Genomic DNA, 14,474 nt, shown 5'->3' on the forward strand with positions numbered 1-14,474 from the left:
CCAGAGCAATCAGACAACAAAAGGAGGTCAAAGGGATACAAATTGGAAAGGAAGAAGTCAAAATATCATTATTTGCAGATGATATGATAGTGTACTTAAGTGATCCCAAAAGTTCCACCAGAGAACTACTAAAGCTGATAAACAACTTCAGCAAAGTGGCTGGGTATAAGATTAACTCAAATAAATCAGTAGCCTTCCTCTACACAAAAGAGAAACAAGCCGAGAAAGAAATTAGGGAAAGGACATCCTTCACAACAGTACCAAATAACATAAAATACTTTGGTGTGATTCTAACCAAGCAAGTGAAAAATCTGTGTGACAAGAGTTTCAAGTCTCTGAAGAAAGAAATTGAAGAAGACCTCAGAAAATGGAAGATCTCCCATGCTCATGGATTGGCAGGATTAATATAGTAAAAATGGCCATTTTGCCAAAAGCAATCTACAGATTCAATGCAATCCCCATCAAAATACCAACTCAATTCTTCACAGAGTTAGAAAGAGCAATTGGCAAATTTATTTGGAATAACAAAAAACCTAGGATAGCGAAAACTATACTCAACAATAAAAGAATTTCTGGGGAATCACCATCCCTAACATCAAGCAGTATTACAGAGCAATAGTGATAAAAACTGCATGGTATTGGTACAGAGACGGGCAAGCCAACCATAAGAACAACAAAACCAACCAACCAGAGCTCCCAAGGGCTAAACCACCATCCAAAGAGTACAACACATGGACAGACCCATGGCTCCAGCTGCATATGCAGCAGAGGATGGCTTTGTTGGGCACCAATGGAAGGAGAAGCTCTTGGTCCTGCCAAGGCTGGATACCCCAGTGTAGGGGAATGTTCAGTGCTGGGGTGGAGTGGGCAGGAAGGGGTAGTGGTTGGGGAGGGGAGCACTCATATAATAAGGGGAAGGGTGTGGGATAGGGACTTCTGTCAGAGAAATGGGGAAAGGGAATAACATTTGAAAGGTAAATAAAAAACATTCAATAAAAAAGAAAAGATAATCTAGTGTGAAGAAATTGGTGTGCAGTTAGGGATATGACACTTGGTTATTATCAGTTAGACAAAAGCCAGCATTCCTCTGTAAATTTTAAAGCCCTTTCTTCCTCTATCAAAAGAGCTATTTCTCTTATCACTGGCAGAAGGGATAAATGGCCCTCTGTGGTACCTAGTAACATAGCTAAGCTCCCACAGATTTGCAAGTGTCTCAGACCTTGCTAGCATCCTGACTCTTTTCATACAGTCCCTCACCCTAGGGCTCCCCTCCCCCATCATCCTCACAGCCCTGCTATTTTGGCTATGCTCTCTTGGCCCTTGGTCATCTCTTCCTCTCTTGTTCTCCCTACCCCGTGTCCTCTCTTTTCATGGCCAAGTACAGTCTGCTGGCCATGTTCAGTCTACTCCCTTCTCTGTTTGCTCTGGAGTCTTCCAGAAGCCTAGGGTGCTTCTCTCCTCATACCAATAATAAGACCCTTTCACTCATCCATGTCTTAGAGTGGCCATGTCCTCAGTTTGTTTAGTTATGCTTTGTTTTGCTAGAACATTAAGTTAAAAGGTGTTATTTTACTTTAAATCATTTTGATTGAAACCTAGCACTTCACTCACACAAGTTACTGTAAAACCAACACTAATATAGATAAGAAAATGAAAAATAACCTTACATTTTAAAGTTGAGGCTTATTATTTTATACTAGTTTTTTAGCCTTGAAGTTGTCACAGAAGCAATCCTACAATGAGCTACTATCAGAGAAGGTTAGCTATTTGAAATGTTTTTATTCATAATAAATTTAATTCTATTATAATTTGACTAAGTTTCCTTTTTGTTAAATGTAGCAGATTTCCACAGGAATATTCCCCCCTTTTATAGCTGCTACCTCAATTCATTAAATTTTTATATGTAATTATCCTATTAAAAGTAAACTATTCTTTTTGCTTTCTTATTTATTTTAAATTAGTCTGGGATTTCAGACAGACCTCAGTCTCTACTCCTCACACCTGGGAGACCAAATCACATAAGGATAATAAATACTTTTCTTAGAATTACAAATTGAGTCAGTGTAAGATCAGGAACTTAAATGTTAAATTTACCTTGTTTTGCATATTTATAGAACCAGATGATAAGGGTTGAAAAGTAATTGTGTGTCTGGAAACAGGTATCATGGAAGATTTAGGATTCTTTCAGTTTCCTGAATTTCTTGTTGTAGAGGGATTATGAGTTACCTTGGTAGGATTTGGGGATAGTGGGAGGAGAGATGTCAGGTATGGTGACAGGTATGTGCTGGTAGCCTTATTGCCCATCCCCCACCCCTTGCCAGACACACCACAGAATTCCTTACTTTTTATAGAAGAGTCTTGTTTCCTTTTTTTTTTTTTTCATTTTGTAATTCAGGGCCTTCTGGAAGTCAGTGTCCCACCATCTTGGTGTTTTGTTGGGCATTTACTAATCCTTCCAGTCTTGTTTGCCGCTTACTTGTTAGTCAGAAGTTATGCTTAGATCACAAAGGTCTTAGTTTTCTTAAGACTATACAGGAGACCTGAATGAGTGAGTCAGTTATCTAAATCTAATTTTAAAACTATTGTAGGCAATTTATACTTCCTTTTGCTTAGGTTATGATTTTGGAATATTTTATGTTTTTTTTTTTAACAGGCTTATTACTGTGTAGTCTTTTTTGAGTGTTGGGTCTGATGAATAATCTTAAGATGAATTTGGTTTTCTTGCAGTCTAAGGCGGTCGGCTTGTTGGATGTGGATGTGTATGGGCCTTCCATTCCAAAGATGATGAACCTGAAAGGAAATCCGGAGTTATCACCAAGTAAGTACGGAAGAGATGAAGAGTGCCTACGTTCACTTTGCAGGCACCGTGTATGCTTTACATGTCATGGAGAGGAGCAGTTCAGTCGCCATTGACCAACTGTGTGGAATCCATTGGATCTTGTGACTTGGCCCCCTATACATACATACATACATACATACATACATACATACATACATACAGTAAGATCATAGTTGCCTTGAGGGATAATGTAAACACAGCATTTGGCACTATTCATGGCACTAGTATTAATAAAATATTAAGTATCTATTGTTTACATTAAGTATGTACATGTATGAGAATATTTGAGTAGAAACATATTTGTATTAAATGAAAATTTTATTTTACAAACATGTTTTTGTTAGATTTTTTTCTTAAAGCATTTACGAACTCTCCACAACAATGGTTTGTTTCCCATAGTGTTACTGCCATTAGTATAGGGAGAAGTAGCTTTGAATAAATCAGTAGTGTATTCACTGTTCTTATTACATATTTTAAGTCTACCAAATATAAAGTCTTAAGTACAGGACATACAGTCATAAAAGTGGTAAAAACTGGCTATTAAAATGGTTTTATGTGAAAATGTTCTAAATAAAATTGATTACTAGCTGTGACAACATAAAATTGAAATTTTATAGGCCTATTTTCTATGGGTCTAACATAAATATATGTACTGATCTATTTATTAGATTATTTAGCTTATAGCATTATTTTTTATTGTAATTAAAAACTGGTTAAACATTGTTTGCTCATTAACATGGTTATGTATATGATTTACTTTCAGACATCAACTATGCTAAAGGCTGGGTTATTCTTTGTGAGTGGTTGACCCAAAGGGTCTTAAATTGCAAGCAACCCCTTATGTAGTTTTTCCTTATCTCATGAAAATACAAGGGAAAGGTTTCTGCTTTTGTTCCAGCACAGTTTGCAACATGTGCCATGAACAACGGTGAGTGTTAACCAAGGAAGAGTGGAAATGACTCCAGGCACGCTGAGTGTGTGTGTCTCTAAGGACAGCATGAAAACTGGCCCTCCGGCCCAGGTGTGACTGAGCACAGCTGTCCTTTCCCAGGGTCTGCTCAGGGTATGCTAGTGAGAATGCTTGAGGGGACTTCAGTGCATAGAAACCTTGGGAAGCCTGAAAAACAAAACAACCCCAACTGTTTGGTGCCAACAGGGTGATCTTGGTTCCCTAGGAAACAAACAGGATAACTTAGGTGTTCAGTCCCAAGTGTGAATTCTTAACAGTATGTTTTTTTTTTTTTTGAGTCTTAGAAAAAGTTGCTACCATGGTACTAACAGGTCTGATTTTGACATTTCTGTACTTTGTCATGTTAATTTGCCTTGTTATTCTGTTACAGTGAACACAACACACATAATATTATCTAAATAGCGATACAGAGAGGGCTTGGGAGAGATTCTGGTGAATTGGCCTTCCTTTTCCTGGACCCAGCTGGGACCCTGGAGTCAGACAGCTTCAGTGTTGTCTCTTTTCTTCATATTTAAACGGGTGCAATAATGCGGTTTTCATCGACCTGCTCGTTAAAACCCCGTGGTAAAGTGGAGATTGTGCATTACTCCCATTCTCTTTATATTAGTTTTCTTACTGAGAGAATTCCACAATTTGTGGAATTAGGACATTATAGAGTTGATTACCAAAAGAAGTGTTATATTTTATCTAGAATAGTGAATTCGCTAATTGATCTAGAAAAGTAAATTCACTAATTGATGTAAAAACCCAAAGTTTAAAATAGTTTTTGGTTTCTTTCTTTTTTTAAAAATTTTAATTGAAAGTAGATTCTGCTCTCATATAATACATATTGACCTAACTTTCCATCACCTCCCCCTCCTTCAGGTCCACTTCCTCTCCAGTTTCCTTTTCAGAAAAAGGCAGGCTCCCTGTAACCATGCATCTGCTTCTGCTCCCCAGAACTCTATAAAAACCCGTCCCCGGTCTTGCTGGGCGCGCCAGTCCTCCCGAGCTGACTGAGACGCCCGCAGGTACCTGTGTACCCGGACAATAAACCCTCTTGCTGATTGCAAAAAAGAAAAGAAAAAAAAGAAAAGAAAAAAAAGAAAAGAAAAAAAAAGAAAAAGGCAGGCCTCCAAGAGACAATAGCAAAACAGGACAAAACAAGATACAGTAAGGCGAGGCAAGATAAGGCAACCTGATAGGAGTCCAAGAGCAGGCAAGAGAGTGAGAGAAATACCTGCTCTTACTGTTAGAAGTCCCTCACAAAAACACAAGAAAACAAGTTAGCATCCATAAATATGCTCAGAAGACCTGGCACAGACTCTTGCGGCCTTGTGCTGGCCACTTCAGTCTCCAGGTGCCCATATGTACCCTGCTTAGTTGATTTGGTGTGCCATGTTCTCCTGGTGTCTTCTATACCCTTCCTCTCTTCTGAGGGGTTCGCTGACTCCAAGAGAGGGCGCTCCTATTTAAACACTCTGCTCCCATTTGCTGCCAGAGGAAGTCTCTCTGATGACTGCTGGACAAGGCACTGTTCTTTGAGTATAGCATTATATCATTAGGAATCATTTTTGTCTGTTTGTCTGTCCATCTGTCAATCTCTCCGTCTGTCCTAGATGTTTTGTGTCAGGAGTCTTAGGTTTAGTATTTTCTTTGACTATTGTTTCTTCTATTGCTTCTTGAGTGCCTGAATTCTCTCCTCCATCTCTTGTATTCTGTTGGCAAAGCTTGCCTCTGTAGTTCCTGTTCACATTCCTAAAATTTTCATTTCCAGAATTCCCTCAGTTTGTGTTTTCTTTATTGCTTCTGTTTTCATTTTCAAGTCTTGAACAGTTTTATTTGTTTCCTCAACTGTTTTTTCTTGGCTTTCTTTAAGGGATATATTTATTTTCTCCATTTGTATTTTCCTGGCTTTCTTTGAGGGATTTATTCATTTCCTCCTATTGTTTGTTTGTGTTTTTTTCTGGATTTCTTTAAGGGATTTATCCCTAAACTATCTCAGAGGTGAGGTAGTGTGATGTCTACTTAGCTTGTAGAAAGCATATTTACAAGAACATCAACAGGTTGACATTGTTTTGACAGCCCGTCAGAACAGTGGCTTGTTGCTGAAGCTTGTATTTGTGCCTGAATATAAAGCCTTGTTTTTTTTTTTTTAAAGAACAAATGCCAATTGTTTTTCATTTCAATTTGTGAAGAAACACAGCACTCAAATGTCACATTATAGTCCAGCCAAAGCATACTCTTAAGCATAATTAGTTGAGTAGAAAGTTTTTGGTTGAAGGAGCAAATAAATATTAAATTGTAGTTGCTATCAAGAATACGTTGACAGGTTTCATGAATTCATGTATGTGTGTGTGTGTGTGCGTGTGTGTGTGTATGTGTGTATGTGTGTGTGTATGTGTGTATGTGTGTGTATGTGTGTGTGTGTGTGTGGTGTGTGTGTGTGTATATGTGTGTGTATGTGTGTGTGTGTGTGCCTGCCTGTGGAGGACAAACACTGGCTGTCTTCCCTGATCACTTTTCAGCTTATTTTTTGAGGCAGGATTTTCCGCTGAGTCTGGGTTTCACCATTTCAGCCGCACAGGCTAGGCGGCTAGCTGCCGGGATCCTGCCTCTCTAGCATTGTGGTTTCCGATCATGTGCCACCACACCTGGACTTTGCGTGATGCCAAGCGACTGAGCTCAGGTCCTTCTGTAGGAAGCACTTTACCACGGGCGCATCATCCCTGCCTTCTGTGTGATAAGCGTTCTAAAGTGCCATTTGTTGGTAGAGATCACTGCCCTCTTTCACATTTTGTGCTACTAATTCAATGCCAGAGTATCTGTGGATTTATTGAGCTTAGTTTTATCGAGGAGTGTCTTTTAATGTACTGAGCTAATGAAGTAAGAAAGTTTTAAGAGCTGCAGCAAGAGGGTACTAAGATGGAAATGTCGGATAATTTTATTGAGGATGTACAGTGCATATTAATGACTGAGTAAGGAGATCCACACCAGTCTTTTGTATTGTTGTGAGACAGTAATTTTGCACCAGATATAGCTTTCTTCTGCTTTTTCAAGGAATGGATGTATATGTGGCTTATGGGAATTTGGAAAATCAAAATGAGAAAATAACTTTCTATAATAACACTTAGGATTTTGAGGAAGGGACAAAGAGTTCTTTTTTCCTTTAGCTAATTTAATTGTGTAAAGGATGAGAATTAATTCTAGTTATTTCAATGGAGATTTTAGTTGGTAAAGCTGTTGCTATGTCTGTCCAAGTGTGACTCTGGTGGAGGACCCAGAACTTCTGACTTAGTTGGTGTTGATCATTGTCCTTTGAACTGGCCTTCACCTGATGACAAAGGTCTTCTGGTTATCTTTGGGGAAGATAATGGGTGTATTTCAGAATTTTTAAATTTCATTTTGCCTGCTCATCAAGGTCCTGTTCTTTTTTTCTTTTGTACTTGAACTCTTTGGTGAGGGGAAAGAATCTTAATGACAGTTTGCTCGTGCTTTAGACATTTTATCCCTGAAATATCTCAGAGGTGAGGTAGTTGGTCTTTGAAGAATTTCCTCGCTGTAGGTTATCAAGCCTAAAGACATGTGTGCTTGTGTGTGTGTGTGTGTGTGTGTGTGTGTGTGTGTGTGTGTGTCTGTATATATGTGTGATAGTTTATTGGAGACACTTGACCTACCTGTGTCATGTGTAACATGTTTTTCTTTGACATTCTGAAGCTAGGAATAACTAGTTAGTTACTTCTTAGGTTTTTTTTTTTTCTTTTTTTTTTTCCGGGGCTGGGGACCGAACCCAGGACCTTGCGCTTCCTAGGTAAGCGCTCTACCACTGAGCCAAATCCCCAACCCCACTTCTTAGGTTTTTATTGCTCTGCTGCACACTGTCTTAACTGGGTCTCACAGCTGGTATAGTCATTGGGAAAGTACCTGTTTAAAATAGTGGTTCTCAAACAGTGGCGACACCAGCCACCCGAGAGCACTGGTGTCCTGCCTCTTGATGACTTTGCTCGTTGCATCCAAGGCCTGCTTTAAAATGCATAGATTATTATAAGTACAATGTACTTGTCATGTGGCCTATCTGATAAGGTTAAGTATACTTTACATTTCACTTAAAAAAAAAAAAACAAGCAACCCTATATAATGAGTAATCTCCCTTTGAGCATTATGGTCCAAGGAATGGGATATTTTTTAATATTTAGTAAACCATCTTCATTTGCTAGATCATATCAGTCTTGTCTAGGATCTTAGCTTTGAGCTCTCCTGGGCATCTCCATCTTGGTAAATGATGTATCCCTGCATGCTGAACTTCTGCAGAACAAAGCACTCTCTGCTTTTGCACACCATTTGAGTTTGGGCTATGACTCTTTGCTGAGTGACAGATGCTTACATTGTCATGTTACAGTCGCTATCCATAGTCCCTGTATGAATTGCTGCAGCTTAATAGAGTCACAGTTCAGAGGAATGCAGTCCTCACAGTCAGGAAGACAAGATGGAGGAAAAGGCCTTTATCTTTTCCCTTTTATTTCAGTGCAGGACCCCAGACTGTAGGATAGTGTGACCATATTTAGGCTGGGTCTTTCCTACTCAATTAAACCCTCACAGATATACCCGAAGGTGTGCTATATTAATCTCATAGGTCTGCTCGTCTTTCTTTCATTTTTCTCTTTCTAAAAAAGATAAAATTTGAGACTGGGGTTGTCTTAGTTAGGATTTCATTGCTGATAAGAGACACCATGAGTAAAGGAAAGCATTTGATTGGTGCTGGCTTTGCAGTTTCAGAGGTTCAGTCCATTTTCGTCCTGACAGGAAGCAAGGCAGTGCAGGCAGATATGGTACTAGAAGAGCCGAGAGTTCTACATCTTGATGCAAATGAAGACTGTCTTCTGAAGACAGCCAGCAGGAGCCTTTCTTCTACTCTGGACAGAGCTTAAGCATAGGTGCCTCATAGTCCACCCCCATAGTGACACACATCCTCCAACAAGGCCATGCCTACTCAACATTGCCACACCCCCTAGTAGGTTACTTCTTATGGACCCAGCATATTTAGACCACCACAGGGTGCTATCATGTCCAACAATGCCATTGGTGTATTTGTTGTTGTCTTGAGACAGATTCTCACCCTGTAGTTTTTGGATGGCTTGGAAGTTGATATGTAGACCAGGCTGGGTTCAAACTGACTGAGATCAGCCTGATTCTGCCCTCCAGAGTCCTTGCATTAAAGGCGTTCACTTGCCTCTTATTTTAGGCACCGTGGTGGCAACCAACTTTCCATAGGCTCTGAGCAACTGCGCAAAGCTGTTGCTTCAAGCCTGAGCATTGCGTATGTCTCTTCTCGTCTATAGTGAGACCGCCTCTAAACAGCACAGTGCCTGGACCTGAGAAGATGTGGAATTCTTCCCAAATGCTGCTGCTCTAAGAGACTGTAAAAGACTTTGGGATGATTCCCCACATTTATTAAATGAATTATTTCAAGCAGTTTTAAACCTCAAGGGAATATTCGTATGATTTTTAGAAATAGCTTAAAAGTTGCCTTGAAGAAGTTACACAGAATAAAATGGCTGGCTTGTACTGTTTCTTTTTTCTTTTCAATTTGGTAACTTTGATTTTTTTAAATGTATATTTGTTAATATTAAAGTCTAAAGCTGAATATTTAACTTCTTTTTAACTTCTTTAAGAACAGGACAGCCTAGTGGCTGTTTTTTTTGTTTTTTTGTTTGTTTTTTGTTTTTTTGTTTTTGTTTTGTTTTTTTTTTTGAGAGAGAGAGAGAGAGAGAGAGAGAGAGAGAGAGAGAGAGAGAGAGAGAAACATGGATGCATGTGTCTATGTGTGCACAATGTGGAAGCAAGGATAGGACCTTGAATGTTTTTTTTCTGTCATTTTCTGCATTACTGATTGAAACTGTCGCAGCTAGGCTGGTTGACAAGTGAGTCCTTAAGATCTGCTTACCCACCCTCCCAGATACTGGGGTTGTCAGCACTGCCCTCGTCTAGATTTTATGTGAGTAGTAGCAATTCAAACTAAAGCCTCATGTTTGCACAGCAACTGTTTTTATTGGTTGAACTATCTCCCCATTTCCAGGGCTAGGTTTTAACTGATGGCCATTGATCTTTTTATAATTTGGCTCATTTCAAACAAATAATTGTACAATCTGATAACAGATGTTTTGCATATAACCCATGAGTCTCAAGTAGCAAGAGTATTTTGTCAGATTTGGGCAAGCATAGTAACTAACGGTTAGGCTATTGTAGTTCTAATGATCAGGAGGAACTGAGTCCAGATGGTTGTATTTGGATGCCTCAGTAGGTTCCATAGGCAGTGGAAAAACAATTATGTTTTTATATAAATGAGTTTTCATATAAATGATCACCACACATTCTGTGACTAAAGAGGAGCACAGATGCACATATTTAAGCAAAACAGTGCCTGTTTAAGAAAATCTTGTCCCTTGCATCTTCACTATTGAAGGAGGTATTATTTTTGTTAGCAAACATTTACTGTCTTCTGAGTAGTTAATAGGCATGAGAAATAGTTGACTCCTGGCTATGAGGTCAAACTATGCTTGCTCTCCTCTCTAAGGTGTGTGTGGTGGAAACATCAGCATGGCATTTGGAGACCTAAATATGCTGTCTAGGGTAATATGGAATAAGGGAAACCTTTCATCTTCTAGTGTCTTCCCCAACTTCTTCAGTGAATGCGTGTGGGCCTTGACTTAAGGAAAAATACATTTAGACTTTGAACTTGAATTACTTATTTGTGTGTGTATGTGTGGGCAGACGTGCTACAGTACACACGTGGAGGTCAGAGACTGACCTGCAGGAGTTAGCTCTGTCCGTCTACTTTCTACGTCCTGGGAATCAGACTCGGGTTGTCATGTTGGGCGCAGTGCGCTTGCTCCCTAAGGGGTCTCGCTGGCAAGTTTGTATCTGATAAATGACTCTATAGTATCATGCATTCATCATTTGAAAAACATTATTAATTGACTTATAAAGGTTTGTGAATTTCATTTTGTGATTTTTAAAATCACATTTGTTGATTGACATTATTACTTATAAAATAATTCTTTTAAATATTAGGAATTTATAAAATTCATGGTCAGATACAGGTTTTCTAAAAATTTTATTTATTCAAATTTTAAAAAATTTTCTATAGGCAACAAATAGTGTCAGTTGTACTTTTGAAATAATTGTTTCATTTTGTGTGATGAATACCTAACTCAATAGCCTTTATTGCCTGTCTTCCTTTGAGGTAAAGATGCGCCCCATGAAAAATGGCTGCAGTTCAATGTGCAGCTCACAGCCCGTGCTAGGGTTTTCTATGGGAAAACCACTGTAATTCAGAGGTGCTCTATGTATTTCCTCATATGTCCACAGAATGTCAATGACCTGTTCTCCAGGGTTGACATCTAATGAATCAAATTACTTTGTAGTACATAATTGATCACCTTCTCAGCAGGTCTGTTTTCCCTGTGAGTGCCTGGCAGTGATGAACACAGTGACTGTAGGCTGTGCTGCTGCCGTCATGACCCAAAGACTGCCTGCCATCCTTGCCGACCGTGCTTAGTATCATTAGTGAGAAAGAACGCTGGTCAAGCTCTGAGTACCGTGGCTTCCCTCCATACAGAGCTTAGTACACCTATGACAGCAGTCATGTCGGTTCCTAGGGTGTTAAAGGGTTCTTGGTGATCTCTGCAGAATCAGTGACCTTTCTTGGATAACTGATGGTTCAGCCAAAAGTCAGAGGTCTCTCTCTGGTTTAGTAATCGTTAGGGGTGTACAGTCCTGTGGAATAAGTTACTGATTCTTTTACTGAATCCCATGGAGGTGAGTGCCTTATGAGCAGAGCAGTTCTATTGGAGTCCAGAACATTAAGATACACTGTGGAAGTTCTGTAGGCATCCCATTGGGTCATCTCTCCTTCTTACTAGTGCTGTTGTCTGAAACCCTCTAAGCACATTTTCAAAGCTGTTATAGCTGAACACGAGTGTAATAAAGCTGTTGTCATGTTGGGATAAAGATGGGAATTGTCCCTAAGCTGCCTCCTGTTGTCAAAACACTTAGATGTCACTGCAATGAACTGCATGCTAGCACATCCAGGTAATACGTAAGAAGTCAGAGGAGGGAAGGATGGAGGACTGGGAGGTAAAGAACGGTTCTATGAAGATCATAGCCTCAAGCAAGACTTTAAGAGAATGAGGAAATGGGCCTGTGATTTTTACCTCTATGATAGGGTCCTGTGGTAGGAAGATCTTGGACTTCAGAATTAGACTGATTCAGTCCCTAGCTGTGATGATGCAATTTAAGAGCATCTGTGAACTGAGAAGCAATCTGCTTCTTTCTATGAATTCTTTCACCTCTTCTTACTCCTATTGATTATTTCTGTTCCCTTCTCCCAACGTCTAAATTCCTTATCCCTAAGGAGTTGTCCAGCAGTTAACCATTGTGAGATAATTAATCTATACATTGCAGTCACACTTTTGCATATTCAGTAGAAGCAGCCTTGCAGTCCTGGAATTTTATATTTGTCTCCCTGTTTTGTATTTAGCTACTTTTACCCTCACATAAATGTAGACTGTTTCTCAGCATTACTTACGAAGAGACATCTTCTACCTTTTACGGTTAGCCAGCAATCGTCCTTGGAAGTCAGACCTATAGCACCTAACTGCTGATTATTACTTTCCAACAGTTATAGCAATAAACTAGAATCTGGTTTCAATGTTGCATCTTTGCTGTCAACAAAATGAATGTGATGTTGTAGCATTGAACCAGTGAAGAAGGTAGGGGAGTTTGAGTATTGGGGAGAGGATCTCATGCCTTGCTGTCTAGAAAGCTTGTACCTGGCTGCAAAAGGTAGATCTCCATATATGTTTTCCCATTCTGTTGCTATAAGAACTACCTATTCTAGTTTTGTTTTCTCTGATAACATGATATTTGTACACCATGATCTTGGCTTTAATTTTTTCCCCACTGAGCATCTTCAGCTCTTCAAAGAATGCCATCAGTTGAAAGCAGCAGTTAAAAGTCATGTTGGCAGGGTGCTTTAAAAAATTGAAAGGATGTATGTTGTATGGAGTTGCAATAAATACATGGATTTGAAAATTCCTAATGCTATCATTGGGAACTTTCAGGCAGGATGCTCTCAAAATAAACACCTTTGTTCTGCAGCTCTGTCTTGATTTTCTGACCAATCCAGATTCCTAAAGCATATCTTGATACTACTCTTAGAGATAAAGTCAATAAATACATTAGTTTTAATATCTGTCTTAATAATCATTGTGAAACTACACATCTCTTATTAAAGATGCTTGAAGCCTTTAAAAGAACCTGCTTTCTCTTGCTTTTTCTCTCCCTCCTCTTCTCTCTCTGCATATGTGCTTTCTCTCTTTCTCTTCCCCCACCTCTCCCCTTTCTCCCTCCCCATGGTGACTTTCCTGGCCTTGATTCTTGGTGAGAGCAGTCTCCCAAGAAAACTGCATTTATTTAAAACAATAACAACAACAAAAGGAACTTACATGGAGACTCTGTTAGCTTTTGTCTGTCTTTCAGACAGGATCTCAGTCCGGCTGACCTCAGACTAGCTGTGTAAGTGAGACTAAGCTTTTAGTGATCCTAATAGGGTCTCACACAAGTGTGCAGTGCTGAGCACTGACCTCAGGGCCTCTCAGTGTTAGGTAAGCTCTTTACCACTGAGCTACATGCCTTAGCCCTGCCTTAGTAATTTTAATTTGATACATTTAATCAAATTAGAAATATATATGAATGAGATGACATTTTGTTGCAGATGAAAGAAAATTTAAAACCACAGTAGTAAAAACAAGAAACTAATTTCTCAGGGTTGGGGATTAAGCTCAGTGGTAGAGCGCTTGCCTAGCAAGCGCAAGGCCCTGGGTTCGGTCCCCAGCTCCGGAAAAAAAAAAAAAAAAAAAAAAAGACTTGTAAAAAAGAAACTAATTATCCCTGCCCGCAGCAGCTCTCTGCTCCCAAACCCCGTGGGAGAGAGACCTCACCGCCTGGTCAGGTGGGCACTCCTGAGGTTGCAGAGCGGAAGAGACCACCAACACTGCCCATCCCTGCTCACATCCCTGGCCCAAGAGGAAACTGTATACGGCCTCTGGATCCCCGTAGAGGAGAGCCCAGGAGCAGCAAATCCACTGCGTCTGAGACACCGCCAGAACCGGAAGGGACCGACCTGATAAACAGTTCTCTGCACCCAAATCCCATGGGAGGGAGAGCTAAACCTTCAGAGAGGCAGACACGCCTGGGAAACCAGAAGAGACTGCACTCTGCACACATCTCTGACGCCAGAGGAAAATACCAAATGCCATCTGGAACCCTGGTGTACAGAAGATCCCGGAAAGGGTGGCACAGATCTTCCTGGTTGCTGCCTCCTCAGAGAGCTCGTAGGCAGCACCCCATGAGCAAACTTGAGCCTCGGAACCACAGGTAAGACCAACTTTTCTGCTGCAAGCGACCTCCCTGGTGAACTCAAGACACAGGCCCACAGGAACAGCTGAAGACCTGTAGATAGGAAAAACTACACGCCCGAAAGCAGAACACTCTGTCCCCATAACTGGCTGAAAGAAAACAGGTAAAGAGGTCTACAGCACTCCTGACACACAGGCTTATAGGACAGTCCAGCCACTGTCAGAAATAGCAGAACAAAGTAACACTAGAGATAATCTGATGGCGAGA

General features: G+C 40.1%; 1 protein-coding gene across 7 annotated transcripts in view; it reads left to right on the forward strand.

Annotated features, from left to right (window-relative positions):
• Positions 1-14,474, forward strand: part of Nubpl (NUBP iron-sulfur cluster assembly factor like) — a 221,995-nt gene that overhangs the window by 47,474 nt on the left and 160,047 nt on the right. For all 7 annotated transcript variants that reach the window (XM_008764655.4, XM_039111969.2, XM_063261670.1 and 4 more), the window contains 1 exon segment: positions 2,728-2,818. In XM_008764655.4, coding sequence (XP_008762877.1) covers positions 2,728-2,818 — 91 coding nt within the window.

Source organism: Rattus norvegicus, chromosome 6, assembly GCF_036323735.1.
Source record: "Rattus norvegicus strain BN/NHsdMcwi chromosome 6, GRCr8, whole genome shotgun sequence".
NCBI lineage: Eukaryota > Metazoa > Chordata > Mammalia > Rodentia > Muridae > Rattus > Rattus norvegicus.